This window comes from Balaenoptera ricei, chromosome 1 (assembly GCF_028023285.1).
Source record: "Balaenoptera ricei isolate mBalRic1 chromosome 1, mBalRic1.hap2, whole genome shotgun sequence".
NCBI classification, from domain to species: Eukaryota; Metazoa; Chordata; class Mammalia; order Artiodactyla; family Balaenopteridae; genus Balaenoptera; species Balaenoptera ricei.
Genome location: NC_082639.1, coordinates 26,833,253 through 26,852,224, shown reverse-complemented (window position 1 = coordinate 26,852,224; position 18,972 = coordinate 26,833,253). Strand labels below are relative to the sequence as shown.

Genomic DNA, 18,972 nt, shown 5'->3' with positions numbered 1-18,972 from the left:
AACTCAGGAAGAAGAACAGATAAGTAACCTGGAAGATAAAATAGTGGAAATAGCTACTGCAGAGCACAATAAAGAAAAAAGAATGAAAAGAATTGAGGACAGTCTTGGAGACCTCTGGAACAACATTAAATGTACCAACATTCTAATTATAGGGGTCCCAGAAGAAGAAGAGAAAAAGGAAGGGACTGAGAAAATATTTGAAGAGATTATAGTTGAAAACTTCCCTAATATGGGTAAGGAAATAGTCAATCAAGTCTAGGAGGCACAAAGAGTCCCATACAGGATAAATCCAAGGAGAAACATGCCAAGACACATATTAATCAAACTATCAAAAATTAAATACAAAGAAAAAATACTGAAAGCAGTAAGGGAAAAGAAACAAATAACATACAAGGGAATCCCCATAAGGTTAACAGCTGATCTTTCAGCAGAAACTCTGCAAGCCAAGGGAGTGGCAGGACATATTTGAAGTAATGAAAGGGAAAAACCTACAACCAAAATTACTCCACCCAGCAAGGATCTCATTTAGATTTGACAGAGAAAGTAAAACCTTTACAGACAAGCAAAAGCTAAGAGAATTCAGCACCACCAAACCAGCTTTACAACAAATGCTAAAGGAACTTCTCTAGGCAGGAAACACAAGGGAAGGAAAAGACCTACAATAACAAACCCAAAACAATTAAGAAAACGGTAATAGGAACATACATATCAATAATTACCTTAAATGTAAATGGATTAAATGCTCCCACCAAAAGACATAGACTGGCTGAATGGATACAAAAACAAGACCTGTCTTGTCTACAAGAGACCCACTTCAGACCTAGGGACACATACAGACTGAAAGTGAGGGGATGGAAAAAGATATTCCATGTAAAGGGAAATCAAAAGAAAGATGGAGTAGCAATTCTTATATCAGACAAAATAGACCTTAAAACAAAGACTCTTACAAGAGGCAAAGAAGGACACTACATAATGATCAAGGTATCAATCCAAGAAGAAGATATAACAATTGTAAATATTTATGCACCCAATGTAGGAGTACCTCAATACATAAGGCAAATGCTAACAGCCATAAAAGGGAAAATCGACAGTAACACAATCATAGTAGGGGACTTTAACACCCCACTTTCACCAATGGACAGATCATCCAAAATGAAAATAAATAAGGAAACACAAGCTTTAAATGATACATTAAACAAGATGGACTTAATTGATATTTATAGGACATTCCATCCAAAAACAACAGAATACACATTCTTCTCAAGTGCTCTTGGAACATTCTCCAGGATAGATCATATCTTGGGTCACAAATCAAGCCTTAGTAAATTTAAGAAAATTGAAATCGTATCAAGTATCTTTTCCAACCACAACGCTATGAGACTAGATATCAATTACAGGAAAAAATCGGTAAAAAATACAAACACATGGAGGCTAAACAATACACTACTTAATAACCAAGAGATCACTGAAGAAATCAAAGAGGAAATCAAGAAATACCTAGAAACAAATGACAATGAAAACACGATGACCCAAAACCTATGGGATGCAGCAAAAGCAGTTCCAAGAGGGAAGTTTATAGCAATACAATCCTACCTCAAGAAACAAGAAACATCTCAAATAAACAACCTAACCTTACACCTAAAGCAATTAGAGAAAGAAGAACAAAAAGACCCCTAAGTTAGCAGAAGGAAAGAAATCATAGAGATCAGATCAGAAATAAATGAAAAAGAAATGAAGGAAACAATAGCTAAGATCAATAAAACTAAAAGCTGATTCTTTGAGAAGATAAACCATTAGCCACACTTATCAAGAAAAAAAGGGAGAAGACTCAAATCAACAGAATTAGAAATGAAAAAGGAGAAGTAACAACTGACACTGCAGAAATACAAAGGATCATGAGAGATTACTACAAGCAACTATATGCCAATAAAATGGACAACCTGGAAGAAATGGACAAATTCTTAGAAAAGCACAACCTTCTGAAACTGAACCAGGAAGAAATGGAAAATATAAACAGACCAATCACAAGCACTGAAATTGAGACTGTGATTAAAAATCTTCCAACAAACAAAAGCCCAGGACCAGATGGCTTCACAGGTGAATTCTATCAAACATTTAGAGAAGAGCTAACACCTATCCTTCTCAAACTCTTCCAAAATATAGCAGAGGGAGGAACACTCCCAAACTCATTCTACGAGGCCACCATCACCCTGATGCCAAAACCAGACAAAGATGTCACAAAGAAAGAAAACTACAGACCAATATCACTGATGAACATAGATGCAAAAATCCTCAACAAAATACTAGCAAACAGAATCCAACAGCACATTAAAAGGATCATACACCATGATCAAGTGGGGTTTATCCCAGGAATGCAAGGATTCTTCAATATATGCAAATCAATCAATGTGATACACCATATTAACAAACTGAAGAAGAAAAAACATATAATCATCTCAATAGATGCAGAGAAAGCTTTCGACAAAATTCAACACGCATTTATGATAAAAACCCTCCAGAAAGTAGGCATAGAGGGAACTTACCTCAACATAATAAAGGCCATATATGACAAACCCACAGCCAACATCTTCTCAATGGTGAAAAACTAAAAGCATTTCCTCTAAGATCAGGAACAAGACAAGGTTGCCCACTCTCACCACTATTATTCAACATAGTTTTGGAAGTTTTAGCCACAGCAATCAGAGAAGAAAAAGAAATAAAAGGAATCCAAATTGGAAAAGAAGAAGTAATCCTGTCACTGTTTGCAGATGACATGATACTATACGTAGAGCATCCTAAAGAGGCTACCAGAAAACTTCTAGAGCTAATCAATGAATTTGGTAAAGTAGCAGGATACAAAATTAATGCACAGAAATCTCTTGCATTCCTATACACTAATGATGAAAAATCTGAAAGAGAAATTAAGGAAACACTCCCATTTACCACTGCAACAAAAAGAATAAAATACCTAGGAGTAAACCTACCTAAGGAGACAAAAGACCTGTATGCAGAAAACTATAAGACACTGATGAAAGAAATTAAAGATGATACAAACAGATGGAGACATATACCATGTTCTTGGATTGGAAGAATCAACATTGTGAAAATGACTATACTACCCAAAGCAATATACAGATTCAATGCAATCCCTATCAAACTACCAATGGCATTTTTCACAGAACTAGAACAAAAAATTTCACAGTATGTATGGAAACACAAAAGACCCCAAATAACCAAAGCAATCGTGAGAAAGAAAAACGGAGCTGCAGGAATCAGGCTCCCGGACTTCAGACTATACTACAAAGCTCAGTAATCAAGACAGTATGGTACTGGCACAAAAACAGAAATATAGATCAATGGAACAGGATAGAAAGCCCAGAGATAAACCCACACACATATGGTCACCTTATTTTTGATAAAGGAGGCAAGAATATACAGTGGAGAAAAGACAGCCTCTCCAATAAGTGGTGCTGGGAAAACTGGACAGCTACTTGTAAAAGAATGAAATTAGGAGCACTCCCTAACACCACACACAGAAATAAACTCAAAATGGATTAGAGACCTAAATGTAAGGCCAGATACTATAAAACTCTTAGAGGAAAACATAGGGAGAACACTCTATGACATAAATCACAGCAAGATCCTTTTTGACCCACCTCCTAGAGAAATGGAAATAAAAACAAAAATAAACAAATGGGACCTAATGAAACTTAAAAGCTTTTGCACAGCAAAGAAAACCAAAAACAAGACAAAAATACAACCCTCAGAATGGGAGAAAATATTTACAAATGAAGCAACTGACAAAGGATTAATCTCCAAAATTTACAAGCAACTCATGCAGCTCAATATCAGAAAAGCAAACAACCCAATTTAAAAATGGGCAGAAGACCTAAATAGACATTTCTCCAAAGAAGATATACAGATTGCCAACAAACACATGAAAGGATGCTCAACATTATTAATCATTAGAGAAATGCAAATCAGAACTACAATGAGGTATCACCTCACACCAGTCAGAATGGCCATCATCAAAAAATCTACAAACAATAAATGCTGGAGAGGGTGTGGAGAAAGGGGAACCCTCCTGCACTGTTAGTGGGAATGTAAGTTGATACAGCCACTATGGAGAACAGTGTGGAGGTTCCTTAAAAAACTAAAAATAGAGCTACCATACGACCCAGCGATCCCACTACTGGGCATATACCCTGAGAAAAGCATAATTCAAAAAGATCATGTACCACAATGTTCATTGCAGCTCTATTTACAATAGCCAGGACATGGAAGCAACCTAAGTGTCCATCGACAGATGAATGGATAAAGAAGATGTGGCACATATATACAATGGAATATTACTCAGCCATAAAAAGAAACAAAATTCAGTTATTTGTAGTGAGGTGGATGGACCTAGACAGTGTCATACAGAGTGAAGTAAGTCAGAAATAGAAAAATAAATACCATATGCTAACACATATGTATGGAATCTAAAAAAAAAAGGTTCTGAAGAACCTAGGGGCAGGACAGGAATAAAGACTCAGACGTAGAGAATGGACTTGAGGACACAGGGGAGGGGGAAGGGTAAGCTGGGATGAAGTGAGAGAGTGGCATGGACATATATACACTACCAAATGTAAAATAGATGGCTAGTGGGAAGCAGCCGCATAGCACAGGGAGATCAGCTCCGTGCTTTGTGACCACCTAGAGGGGTGGGATAGGGAGGGTGGGAGGGAGACACAAGAGGGAGGAGATATGGAGATATATGTATATGTATAACTGATTCACTTTGTTATACAGCAAAAATTAACACACCATTGTAAAGCAATTATACTCCAATAAAGATGTTTTAAAAAAAATGTTAAAAAAAAAACCTTCCCCGTCGTCCCTTAGCTCCTCCTTTGCATCTGTTCCTCTGATCCCTGTCTACTTCACCTCCTGAGTCTTGTGTCCCTTTCCTGCTCTCACCCCCTCTGCCAGCCCCCATCCACTTTCCCCCAGTGCATGGCTGACCTCCTTCTGACTGTTCTCTCTCCCTCCACTTCGTCCTCGTCACAGCCACCAACATCTTGCTAATCTGAAATCTGACCCACTCTGGATAGGATGGCTTCTCAGTGCGTCCAGAAAAATATCCAGTCCAGCCCCAGCCTACATTTCCAGCCTCTCTTCCAGATGTTTCCTGCTTAGCGTGTCCAGCCGCACCGTGCAGCTCACTGAGCCCTGGAGTCCACAGCGGCTCTGTCCCCTGGCGCCCTGCCTGGGGTGCCCTTTCCCCTCTTACCCGGTTAATTCCTAAGCCTCCTTTTAAGACCCCAATCAAATGCTCACTCTTTAGTGAGGGCATCCTACCCTCCCCTCTTTCCCTTCTGCCCCCCAGCGCAGTCTGATCTACATTGGTTCCAGTGTTTGTCACTCTGTACTGTAGCTATATCCCCTTGCACCCACCTAGCCCTGGATCCTGGCCCATAGGAAGTACCCAATACATGTACAAATACTTGTTGACTGGATGAATGACCTAGCCATAAATCTCCCTTTCAAACTGGGACAACCAGAAAGCAGCATCCTTCTCCCTGACTGGACCTCAGGGCAGGGGCGTGTGCGGTTCACCTGGATTCCTTCATTCAGGTTGGCTGGTGTGTGTTGATCTTGCTCAAGCTTGAGGTTCTGCACACCGATAGACGTTTGCAAACGGGGAACGTTTGTGCAGACCCCGTCGTGCAGCTGAGCCCCTTCAGCCCTCTGACTGTCATCACCCTGACCCTCTGGTCTCCTGGCAGGTGTGTTCTTCACTTTCCACACCTTCCACCTGGAGAGCAACCACGACTACCTCCTCATCACGGAGAATGGCAGTTTCACCCAGCCCCTGAGGCAGCTGACCGGTTCCCGGTTGCCAGCCCCCATCAGCGCTGGACTCTACGGCAACTTCACTGCCCAGGTCCGCTTCATTTCCGATTTCTCCATGTCCTACGAAGGCTTCAACATCACCTTCTCAGGTAAAGCACGTGAGGGTCCCTCGGGGTAAGTGATGGCTGAGCACTCGGTCCCTCCCACCACCCCCCCACCCTGCTGCCGGCCTCTGGTCTCCCCAGCAGATGGTTCTTGGTCCCCTCCCCAGCCTCTGGGAGGGGGACCTCACTGCTGCAGCAGAAGATAGTCGGGTTAGACACAAGGACGAACTTCCTCATAGTGGGCTTGGAAGGAATTAGCAGGTCTGTTGGGGAATCTCCTTCTGTGAAGGTATTTAGGCTTCGCTCTGAACATGACCAACCCAACTGATTGAACTAGAGGACCTCAGGAGTCCCATCCTGCCCTAGTAATTCCAGCTTCTTCTTCTGATTCCACTTCCACTACTTCACAACCACAGCAATTTCTAAAAAAAAAAAAGAAAAGAAAAAGAAGGGAGACTGAAATTCACATTTTGGAGTGTTTTGGTCTCATTTGGGGGCTGCTTCACCAATGCTAATTTAGTAGCGATGGATATTTATCTTTGTGTTTAGGAATCCTGCAAAGAAAGCTCTTTAATATACATTCAGGGAGAACAGAGGACCCTTCAATCCTCTAGTACCAAGTCCTGCTGCTGCTCTCATCCTATTGCTCCCAGACCACCCCCCTCCCACCACCAGCCAGGAGCAGAGCCAGCAGGTGTATTCCCCCGGGACGGGTGAAAGATATCTGACCTCTAGGAAATGGGACACGGCCGAGCTCAGCCCCACAGTGTCCCTCCAGCAGATGCCACCTGCCATGTCCTGGCTGATGGGACATATCCAGCCAGTCTGCCTCATCCAGCCTCTTTCTCCCCACACACAGAGCCCTGGGTACTGTGCCCCAGAAGGGAGATGCCCTTGGGGATGAGGGAAAAGGTGCTTCTATATCATCACTAGAGGTATAAAAGTCACTAGAGGCAGGTCCCTGGTGCATAAATGCCACTCCGTCACACATGCCATCTGCCTCAAGTGCCAGCGTTACCAAGACACAGCTTCAGCTGAAACACTTGGATTCTTTTTCCCAATGTAAGTTGCCCTAGGCTGGGTCATGCACTCTGAACCTCTAGAACCAGGATGATTGAATTGATCTGGCTTGGTGCCCAGGGAGAAAGAGGCAGGAGAGTCCACAAGCCTGAGGCTGGGGTTCATGTGGAGATGAAGGGACAGAGGAGGGAAGGGTCAGCCTCAGAAATACTCCCGGGAAGCATGTTTCCAGAAGGGCGGTGCTCTCTCCCACTGCTTGTGGTCTGGAGGCATTCAGACCACCCAGAACACACCTGCCTGTTCTCGCCCGTCTGTGTCCCTCTCGGGCTCTCTCTCCTTCTCTCCTTACTTTTCGTGCATCGGTGTGTATCCTGTACCTCTGTCTGTCTTCCTCTCTCGTCCTCTTCTCCCTGGTGTCTTTGTCTGTGTGTTCCCATCCTCTGTGTCTGACCCCAGCTCTCCTGCTCCCTTTCCAGAGTATGACTTGGAGCCCTGTGAGGAGCCTGAGGTCCCAGCCTACAGCATCCGGAAGGGCTTGCAGTTTGGTGTAGGCGACACCTTGACCTTCTCCTGCTTCCCCGGGTACCGTCTGGAGGGCACGGCCCGCATCACGTGCCTGGGGGGCAGACGGCGCCTGTGGAGCTCGCCTCTGCCAAGGTGTGTTGGTAGGTGGTCACGTGCTTTCATTTTGCTTCACTAATGGGGTTGGCCGGACTTTAGTCAATTGCTGGGAGGTGGTGGAACGCACCTGGGCCAAGAGGCCAACAGCACTGGGTTTAAGAACTGTCTTAGCACACGGTTACCTGCAGTGAGACCTTGGGTGGGTGGCCTGCCCTCCTTCCACACCAACCTCCTTAGCGGTACAGGAGAGATGGCGCTGCCTGCTTCATGAGCTGTTCTGTAGCCTCAGCTGACCTTTACAAAGCGGGTCCACAGTAGGCAGTCGGATGAAATCAATTTCTATGCTGTTCCCTCCCACCCTTAACACACATTCCCATGGCTAATTGATGCCTCTTGCGGAGAAATCTGGGTGGGGTGTGTGGGTGCACCTACAGGAAGGAGGTATGACCTTTGCCCATGGAGAATCCCCATCTGGTGGAGGAGAGGGCTGGTTTTACTTGTCCAATGAGGGTGCTAGCTTTTGAGACTCTCTAGAAAGACTTCCTCCATTCCGCTCGGGAAGAGAGAGAGAAGCAGGAGTTGGGTTCATTTATAGAGCACCCATTGCAGGTCAGGCATGCTTCTGGATGCTGAGAATACAAAGGTGAACAACACAGAGAAGGTCTCTCCACTCCTGGTCTCACGTTCTGGTGGGGGGAGATAGGCTGTAAACGCATGGATGTGTAGTGTGTCGGGCAGTGTTGAGGGTTACAGAGAAAGATGGTCAGCTTAGAAAGTGCTGGAGGTTTTTATAACAAGTGGTCAGGAAAAGCTTCTCTGATGAGCTGACATTTTAGTAGAGATCTGAAGGGATTCAAGGAGCTAATTCATGGGAGAAGAGGGAGCAGAGTACCAAGGCCCCAAGCCACGAGGCTGCTCGGTGTTTGAGGAATAGCTTGGAGGCCAGTCTGGAGCGAGCGAGGGGGGGAACAGCGGATGGTGAGGTTAAAGAGGTAGCTGATGGAGTTGGGACCAGGAGCCCTGTGACCCAAGGTCCTGCCGGCCTCCTTGCCAGCGTGCTAGAGCAGGCTGTTCAGAGCTCCAGGCCCAGAGAGTGGAGAGAAGTGGGGTGATATCCCAGGGACTGGGGACAGTTGCTGGCTGTCCCTCGTTTATAAGGTTCGTGGCTCTGCTTGCTCGATGCTCACAGCATGGGGCTAGACGGAACACAGGCTGGGTCGGTGGAGTACCTTCCATGCTCACTGCTATCCGCTAGTGCTAAACATTACAGAAAACCCCAATGTACCAAACAGATCAAAGCAGCACTGCACTGACTGAAACAGGCACCGGCGTCTTGAGAGCCCTTGAGGTCAGCCTTGCCCAAGACAACCGCACGGAGCCCTGGGGTTCTGCAGAGGACAGTGGTAAATAGGATGGCAAGATGGGCTGTGGGGTCACCTGGGCTCAAAGGTGAGTCTCTGCTCTGCCACTTACCAGCTGTTAGATCTTGGGCAAGCCACCAGACCCCAGCAGCTCCAGCTTCCTCGCTTATAAAACAGAGATAACAATATCCAATTCACAGGCTTTATTCCAGATTAGATGACATAATTTACATAAACCAATGGGGTGCCAGATAATTATCATCATTTTGCCAATAACCTTTTTATCATTATTTATCGATGACATGGCCAACAACCAATAACCCTTTACGATCTCAGAGGGGAAACATTAAGACAAATAGATGCAGAATTCCATTTTTGATCAATTAACTAATCTCAAAGTTTATCCTTTTTCCTGCAACCATCCCCCAGAGCATCCACCCACCCTGACCTGGACACACATTCAGACACACGTGTAACTCCCACTGTGTAGGTTCAGTTTCAATGTGGCTGCTAGCAGCTCTTTTCTGCTCTGGAGAAATGTCTTCAGCTAAGTGGCTCTGAGGGGAATTTTTCCTGAATGGGATTATCCAGGACCACAGATACACACATGCCCTAAGCTCTCGCCTCATTGATCTCATTACATAAACTCATTCTTTAACTTATTATTCCAATTACTGTTTGTTCATGGCGCCTCACAATATTTTCATTATTACATTTGTCTTCTGTTTTGTATGTATTCATAATGCATAGCAATTATAATCACCTCTAATTACCACCAGCCCACAGCAGAACGTCACGCTGGAGGTATCACGGGAATGCCCATCTGGGAGATGCTCCGAGTTGCCATATGCACTGGAGGTGTAAATTGAATAACTTACCAGGAACATTCCCTGCTGAGAAGGAGATGGACAGTCCTGGGCTCTAATTCATTGTGTGACAGGGCGACACATCCCCTGACCTCAGGGTCCCCTGAGCTGGATGTGGAAGAGACAGCCCTGATCCCAGAGGACCCCATTCTGCAGCAGGAGACATGGCCCTGCCCTTGGGATCCCCGCATGATGGAGCAGACCTAACTCTCTGCCTCGGGAGCCCCAGACTGATGGACAAGACACAGCCCCTGCCCTTAACGAGACCTCTTCTGATGGGGATGACAGAAGTCGTAGATGCCCAAATTAGCCGCAGCACTTTCCGGTGCAGATGACTGTTTGTTTCTCTGGAACATTTATTTGTTTCCATTTATGCTTGTGTTTGGCTTTTCAGTGCATCTGCTCACCTCCCCTGATACTTTGGAAACTCTCCCAAAAGCAAGTGCCAGGTCCCGCTACCTCCTGTATACTCCCCGGTGCCCTGGAAAAAGTCCTCAGTAGGGGCCAAGGACTGGCCCCATCTGAAGCTGTCAGCCCCCTTCCCCTCCCCATAAAGGTGTCGGGCATGTGGGAAAGAGGAGAGGGTCATGCTGGGGCAGAGATGGCATATAGCTATTGTGCAGCAAGCCGGGGCAGGAAGGAGGTGCAAAAATATGTCAAAGCCCACGTTTAAGGAAAACCAACTTTTAGGAACTAGGCAGAGAGCAAGAGGTATCAGAAACAGTGAGGGTGCTGTGAATGTCAGGCAGCTAACACATGCTTCCCGAGAAGCTTCTTGGGCTTTCTGCCATTCCCGGAGCCTGGGCAGTTAGGGCTCCAAATAGAAGCAGATAAGCTGCGTAGATTCATCGGGTTAGATGGGGAGAGAAAGGAACAACGCTTGTTGAGGGCCTACTAGGTGCTAACCACTCCCTATATGTTCACCTCTTTCATCATAAAATTTCATATATGTATTCTCTCTAGTTTTATGTGGATGCTGTTATTGTCCAGATGGAGGCAGATGAAGAGACCAAGGTTCAGAGAGTTGATATAACTGGTCTGTCTGAGTCTAAAATCCATGCTCATCCCACTGCACCACATGTCATTCCCTAGACGGAAGAGAATACTGTGTAATGCCCAGAGACGGTGGAGAGCTGCTTCAGAGGGCTGCCCACGTGATGTGACTGAGTAATAAATGTCTAAATATGCACAGCCCTCAGCACCCCCTCCCCAAATGCCCACCTTCATCAGAGGGCACCCAGAATACTTACACACTTTAGAAACATATCTACCTAAAGTATCAGCAGCCACCAGGGTGCCCGTCCACCACCCGCCCTTTAGCTTTATGCCCCAGCTCTGCACATTCATTACACACGTACGGACACTTTGCAAACAGGCCGAGTTTAAAGTACTGCAAAGCGAGATTTCTCCTCCAAGACAAATGATGGCTATCCTGTTCAGTTTGAGCTGCTATAAGAAAATACCATAAAGTGGGTGGCTTCAACAACAAACATTTATTTCTCACAGTTCCGGAGGCTGGCAAGTCCAAGATCAAGGTGCCAGTGGATTCAGTGTCTGGTAAAGGCTCTTTCCCTGGTTTCCAGATGGCAGCCTTCTTGCTGTACCATCACACAGCAGACAGATTGCAGGCTCTGGTCAATTCCTCTGCTGATAAGGGCACTAATCCCATCATGGGGGCTCTCCCCTCCTGACCTCATCTAGACCTGATTACCTCCCAAAGGCCCCACCTCCAAATAGCATCACACTGGGGAATTCTTACGCTTCAGCATAAGAATTTGTCAGAGGGACACAAACATGCTGTCCATGGTAATGGCTTATGTGACGTCTTAGGAACCTGAAGCTCGTCCTGAACTGGAAAGGGCCCAGGGAGGAGGGCTTGTCCCACCAATCAGAGGACTGATTGGCGGGACATGGTCACTATCTTCAAAGTTCTAAGGAGCAGCCTTTGGGACAAGAGAACACACAAAGGTACAACTAAGCCCACTAGAGGCTCAGCTCTGAATGTTCCTGTATCACATGCTCCCTCCACACTGCTGTGGCCTAGGACACTCCAGGCTCAGGGCAATTAAAGTTGAATATGTGGTGACCTCAGGGTCCTTCCAGCCAATGACTGTGCCTAGAATAGGGACACTGAGGAATGGTTCGGGGAAAGCAGATGTGCTACCACCAACCTCAGAGATTCAACATATGCTCCATACTCCCCGTATGTCCAGACAAATAATGGGCCTGCCATCTGGACTTGTATTTATATCCTTCCAGAACCTAATCATTTTTAGAGCTGTCCATCCTCTGAGGTCAGTGTCCTCCATATTTATTCATTCATTCATTTGGCAAATATTTATTTTACAGACAATCTGGGTTAAGCCTTGGAAATTCATGGATACATTAAGCATGACCCTTACCTTCAAGTAACGCACGGTTTGGGTAGGGGGTGCAGACAAGAAACAAGCCATCAGGGTGCGATCTGGTAGACGCTCTGCCACAGGGAAGCCCAGGAAGAGGCTTCACAATTATCAAAGACCCTAGAGAGCCAACTGCAGGGTCCTTCAGCACATGCCCTGCACTGAGCTACCCCTTTCATAGCTGCTGCTGTCCTGCCCAGGCATGGAGCAGAGCGAGTGGGTGCTGGAGATACAGAAATATGACCAAGCCCTAAAGCATCCACAGGGCAGTGGAGGAGATAGAAATGTTAACAAATAAGTCAAGTAAAATGTGATAACCGCTATAAATAGAGGTATAGGAACAATGGGGAAAGAATGACTAATTCTGGAGGAGCAGAAACAGATTTTGAGAGGAAGGTGTGAATTCATTAGCTGTTGAATTAAACAGGGTTTCCATGGGTCTGTGCCAAAATTTTCTTCAGAGCCTCAGAGGCCCTAAATTCCAGGACCAAGAGGGCTGAGTTGCAGCCCCCTCCTCTTCTTGAATTGAGAGATTTGATCTAAATTGCTAAGTACCAGGGTCTTTATCTTGAAAACAGGGATAATTGTGCCTGCCTCATGGGGATCGGTTGCTGTGACTAATGGCTGAAATGATCCTTGTAAAGCTTGGAAGATGCTAGCAATTATTATTCAATCTTGTCCCCTCTTTATTTGTATCCTCTGATACTGAAAGGCTTCATCCCTCCTCACTTGGCTGCCCCCATCATCCCCTGATGCCCTCCTTGGTCATTTCTGTTGCTATGATACTATAGGAACAGGTGGGAGGGAGAATGGGTGCTTCATAACACTGTGAAAGTAAAGGGTTCCTGGTGGGTTTATTTCTATTTCTGCAGAAGAAAAACAGACAAACTGAAGGAGAGAAATAAAGGAACGTAGCAGAACTACAGGTGGGCAGGTGTTAAAAAAAAAAAAAACTTTGATAAGCATTCCTATAGACAGGCAGACAAATGGACAGATAAACAGGCACTCTGGCAGGTAGAGAGGCAAGCAACTTGTCATCTTTGTAAGGTACTCCAGCGCTGTGAGTTGTGTTCCAGATGTAGCTGATGGGCGTTAATCTGTGATTATTGTGATTCTCTTTCCAGCTGAGTGTGGGAATTCAGTCACGGGCACTCAGGGCACTCTGCTGTCTCCCAACTTTCCTGTGAACTACAATAACAACCACGAATGCATCTACTCCATCCAGACCCAGCCAGGGAAGGGGATTCAGCTCAAAGCCAGGGCATTTGAACTCTCTGAAGGAGATGTCCTCAAGGTAACACTGATAGATTTCATAGAGTATGTATGTTACGGGATGCAAAAATATGGTCACCACACTGATTTATCTCTGTGTGAATGACCCAACCTTTCTTCTTCCCTCCTGAGTCCCAAGATGTTGTCCTCACTCATCTGAGAGAAGTGAGAATCTAAGAGAGAAGGGTAGGCGAGTGTATTCTAAAGAATGTGGCTTTAGAGTTTGCTTAGGAGCTGACTGCTCTCAAATATGTATGTGATTGAGTAGGGGTTGTCTGGACAGTAAATCACCATAATAAACTCAGTTGGAGTGGCCAGTGGATCAGGTTTTCCATTGTGAACTCTGACCATCAACCTAGATACGGAAGAGTTCATAGAATATGTGCATTTGTGTAGATATGTGTGGATATAGATATGTTTATGTGTACGTTTCCACATGTGTGTGCATCTGTGTCTGTGTCTGTATTTGGTTTGGGTGATCTGTGTCTGTACATACTTGTGTTCTGTGCGTGTGCATTTGTGTATGTTTTGAGTTTATGTTTCAGTGACCGGTGGGCTATTTCAGTAGCTTCAGTGTGCCATGGTGATGGCCTGCATGTAGCAGTGGGGTTGAAGAAAGTGGATTCAAGATCTACATAAGAGAAAGAAGTGAAAGGACTTGGACTAAAGAAAGGGTTATAGAGAGGGACTTGTTAAGACATTGAACACACTTATGACTGTGTTTCTTTGTGTGTGTGATTTGTACCTCCAATAACACATCATGTGTGTGTATGTGTGTAATCAAAAGAGTTGACTCTGGAGAACTTATCAAAGAGCTGCCTTATTTAAAAAGATTATAAGGAAAATCTCATACTGAGTAGGTCCATTTTCATCCTAGGCCAAGAAACTTTTTTATCGTATTCTAATATAGTTTTATTCCCTGTAGCCAGAGAAGTCTAGACATTAGAAACAACCAAAGGTCACCACTCTAGAAAATCCAAAGAGAAACCATTAAATAATCCCCATCCCTTAGGACTCTCTGTAGATATGATGAGTACACTGTACTTTTTATGCAAAGATGATACTCTTGACCCACCCTCTGGGGCATGTGTGTGTGTGTGTGTGTGTGTGTGTGTGTGTGTTTGGAAGGCATTTCTCACTCTTACCTAATTACTCTTGAACCCAAGAGGAAGTACCATGAGATGACCAGTTGGGACCGGATATGCCTGAAACAGAACAGAATATGGCAAAGTGGCCCAGGTGTGAGTGGGTTCCTATCATTGGCTCCTTAAGCTCTACTTTTCAACCTCTAAGCTCCCCAAACAGAGAAATGCAGTGTGCATCTCCCTATAAGTGAACAATAGACAGGACGTTATACTTTCCAAGGGCCATGTCTTCAGGCGTCTCCCTTGACCTCAGTTCTCTCCATCCATTTGTTCATCATCAACAACGGAGCCTCAGAGGACACACCCAGGGCCAACAAGGCCAGAGGGACTTCCGTGCTCTAGTGCTGCAGGTGGAATTGAGGAAAGCTGGACGATGCAGAGACCTTCTTGGAGGAAGGTTGCTGTTAACCCTGCAGAAAAAGGCATTTTGGAGACTTACAGTTCTCAGGTTTTGAGGCGAGTGTGCACAGCAGTTCTGTGCATGTGGCCTGACGGGACCGGCAATAGGCCTCCTTCCTTGGTTGCTAGAGGTCACATGGAGCATGGCTGGTGCCCCAGCGTCCTCTCTAGGGTGGTCTGGACTCAGAGTAGCACCTAAGACATAGTCAGCAGGTGTGCATACCCCGCTGCACTATCAAGGTTCTGCCTCGGGGTTGAGTGAGCAACTTAACAGACAGAAGAGAGACTTTTGGAGGCACTCAGGGTAAGAAGGGAGGGACCTGGGGCATCATCCCCAGGTCAGAGGTCAGGGAGGGCTCAGGCAGGGATCAGGACCTCAGGTGGCCCTGCAGGGCTGTGTGGAGAGGGAGATGATTTCCTGTGTTTCTTAGAGGGATCTTCCCAGACTTCAGACTTGATCTCTGCAGCCGCCTGCCCGGCTGGCCCTGCCACCAGCCTTCTAACACTGGGCTCCACCTTCTTGCCGAAAAGCCTCTTCCTCCCATTCTAGGCCTCTGTAGTGTCCTCCTCAGAAGGTTGGGCTGTGGTGCTGACCTGACCGAAAGGCCATCCACACGATCCTGTAACCACCAGAGAGAGCTTCCATAGCAGGGGGTCTGGGGAAGGGAGGGCAAGGCATCCAGGGAGATCACGTAGTTTCCTGTTCTAACTCTTCCCCTCAGGACCCTTGCCCTCCTGAGGGAGAACCTGGGACACGAATTATTTTGGAATGAAAAGAAATGCACGGTTATAGTTTCCACCCTGCAACCACTGTCAGCTGCAGGGGCAATGTTCTTTACACCTGTCGTTCCGATCTACCTCGACACAAAGAAGGTGGCACCCAGAGTCACCTCCAGGAGCACCCTGCCCTTGCCCTGGTGTAACTGGCCCATCTGCCAGAACACTGGTGTGTTTCCAATCCTGAGGATGTACCTGTCCCTCCCGAGAACCCCAGTGCATACCTGGACTCCTTCCTGCCCAGCGAGACCCGCCACTTCCTCCACACTTGCGTCTGACCAACCCTCCAAACCTTCCATACACTCTTGGATTTCTGACCCATGACTGTTTTCTTGCATTTGTGACCCTCAGTCTTTTCCTTACCTTTAATAACTGAAAATTTCTTAGACCTCACCCCTACACATACTCCAGCTTGTCTCCTAGGACTACCTGATTTCTTCTGTTCTGGCCTCCACCAAAATTTTGACCTCTGTCATCTGCAAGACAGAAGGTCCTCTAAATGCAATAGTGTGGAAAGACAACAGCTCCCAGCTCAAGATGGCACACGAAGCCCATGTATATAACTACATCCTCTACGGTTCCCACGGAAATGACTAAAGGGACATGAAAATGGGAAATTAGGCAAGGCTGCCTTTCACATACAACTTAAAGGAATTTTTGCCAAATGGAATACCCCCGAAAAGGGGTCCATTTTGAGAAAGAGCCTAATCAAAGTGTAATTCACATAAGTGAATTGAAATCCTGCCTGTGGATTAAGTGCTAGAAACCTCAAGGAAAGAATGCATCTAAGACCACCTAGCTCAGAGCAGCAGAGCCTGCAGCCAAGGACACACCATGGGACTGTTGGCAGGGGCCAGATCTCAATCCAACTAGCTCTTCTGGAAGCGTACAGGGTCTGAGAAACCACACAGAGCCACAGTTCCCTCTCAGCATGACTTTCTGGATTCTATTTAGCTGTTGTTGGCAAGCTGGATAAAGCAGAGCAATGCCATGGCTGGCGCCTAACAAGAGTGGGCAAGCTCATTAGAGAAGAGGCTGCCACAATCATACACACACACACATGCACATGTACACACACATACACATATACGCACTCTCCCTCACACACACATGCTTTAGTACCAGGAGCAAGAGAAGCTCCTACTATGGCCTCTTCTGCTCTGCCTTAGAGACTACTGGGTCTTTCCATTATCCATTTTTATTTTCCCTCTGTCATGGTGTGCCAACCAGAAAATGAACTGGATATGTGTGAATATTCAGTAGATCAGAAGAAAGGGACCTGTCTGAGGAGTCAGAGTTAATTGCCCCTCTGCAAGCAACAAAGAAAAAAAAATACTTTAAAAACTTCTAATTTGTATTCTTAACAGAATTTGAGAGAATATTATATTTATGACACAAAAATAGGAAATAATGAAAACAGAGCAATCTGAGATGAGGAAAGATTGAATAGAGATGAAAAACATGATCACCCAATTAAAAAATGGAATGGAGGCAATGAACAGAAGATGGTAAACCACAGAAAAATGAAATCACTTTATTATAAGATAAATTTGAGAACTTCTCTCACATCTCATAATGAAATGAAAAAGAATTCTTTTATATTAATAAAATGCACAATCAATTCACAGTAAAACTTTATGTGCCAAATAACATAGCATAAATAAATTAAATAAAAATTGCTAGAAATGTAAAAAATTTTAATAAAGTCACAGTCATTGTGGAAGATTTAATATACCTCTATTAGTCTCTGACGTATCATCTAGGTTAAAAATAAATAAGGATTTAGGTAGCTTGAATAATATAACAGAATAAATCCAAAGAAAGTAGAAGAAATACTTTTAAAGATAAAAGCAAAAGTGACTGAAAAAAGAAAAATTTTAAAAATAGCAATTATCAACAAAACCAACTGGTTCTTTGAAAAATAATAAAATAGACAAAATTTACAGGACTCATCAAGGAATAAAGAAGCCACAAATCTATAATTTTAAGAATGAAAAAGGAACATAGTCATAGATAAGGTAGAGATTATGAAAACAATAAGAAAATGTTTAGGAAAAAGCATAAGACAAAAAATCTGAAAGCTTAAATGAAATGGAAAATTTTATAGATAATAAGTACTAATATCAAGAAAAAATACAAATCTGAATAAACCAATAACCATTTAAAACATTGGAATTCTCCCATATTCTCTCTCAAAGTCCCCAGACCTAGACTATTTTACAGGTAAAATCCGCCTGCCAATGCAGGGGACACGGGTTCGATCCCTGGTCCGGGAGGATCCCACATGCCATGGAGCAACTAACCCCATGCGCCTCAACTACTGAGCCTGCGCTCTAGAGCCCGTGAGCCACAACTACTGAGCCTGTGTGCCACAACTACTGAAACCTGCGTGTCTGGAGCCTGTGCTCCGCAACAGGAGAGGCCACCGCAGTGAGAAGCCCGCGCACCACAACGAAGAGTAGGCCCCACATGCCACAACTACAGAAAGCCCGTGTGCAGCAATGAAGACCCAACTCAACCAAAAATAAATAAATAAATAAATAAAATTGATTTGTACACCTTAAATATATGCAATTTTTATTCGTCTGTTACACTTCAATAAAGCTGAAAAAAGTGGAAACATATAATAGAGAAAAAGAAAGAAAGAAGGTTAGATGTAATGGGTGTGTATAGATTCTCTTGGATTTGTCAGGGATAAATCCATCACCTGCATATAATGATGAACTGGACCATCAAAGCTATTTTCTTATAGACAAGCAATATTCTGTTGGGAAATAAATGTATACAAGGGCCCAATTACCAATATCAATAAAAAATATAAAAATGCCCAGGAATAAATACAGAATTTTACTGAGAGATATAAAAGACAACTTGATTAAATGGAGCCAGATGTCATGTATATGGATAGGAAGATTTAATATCATATAGATAAGTTTTCTCTCTTATCAATCCAGGCATTTAATATTAATCAGTCAGAATTATACAAGTTGTTTTGGGTCTTTTGGAAGGACTGGGGGGAGTTGTTTCTCTTAATTTGAGAAAATTCTTCTTGAGTTTATCTAAAAGAATAAACATGGGAAAACAATTTTTTAAATTAAAAGAAGACAAATGTGAGGGGACTCGCCCTACCAAATATTTAAATATATTACAAAGCTACAATAACTAAAACA

The 18,972-nt window shown here is 44.5% G+C and overlaps 1 protein-coding gene across 1 annotated transcript in view; it reads left to right on the top strand.

The window, feature by feature from the left end:
• The window catches only part of CSMD2 (CUB and Sushi multiple domains 2), a 658,022-nt gene that overhangs the window by 432,428 nt on the left and 206,622 nt on the right, over positions 1 to 18,972 (top strand). Inside the window, exons 20-22 of the mRNA XM_059896727.1 lie at positions 5,769 to 5,984; positions 7,436 to 7,624; positions 13,334 to 13,503. Coding sequence (XP_059752710.1) covers positions 5,769 to 5,984; positions 7,436 to 7,624; positions 13,334 to 13,503 — 575 coding nt within the window. The remainder of the gene's footprint in view (positions 1 to 5,768; positions 5,985 to 7,435; positions 7,625 to 13,333; positions 13,504 to 18,972) is intronic.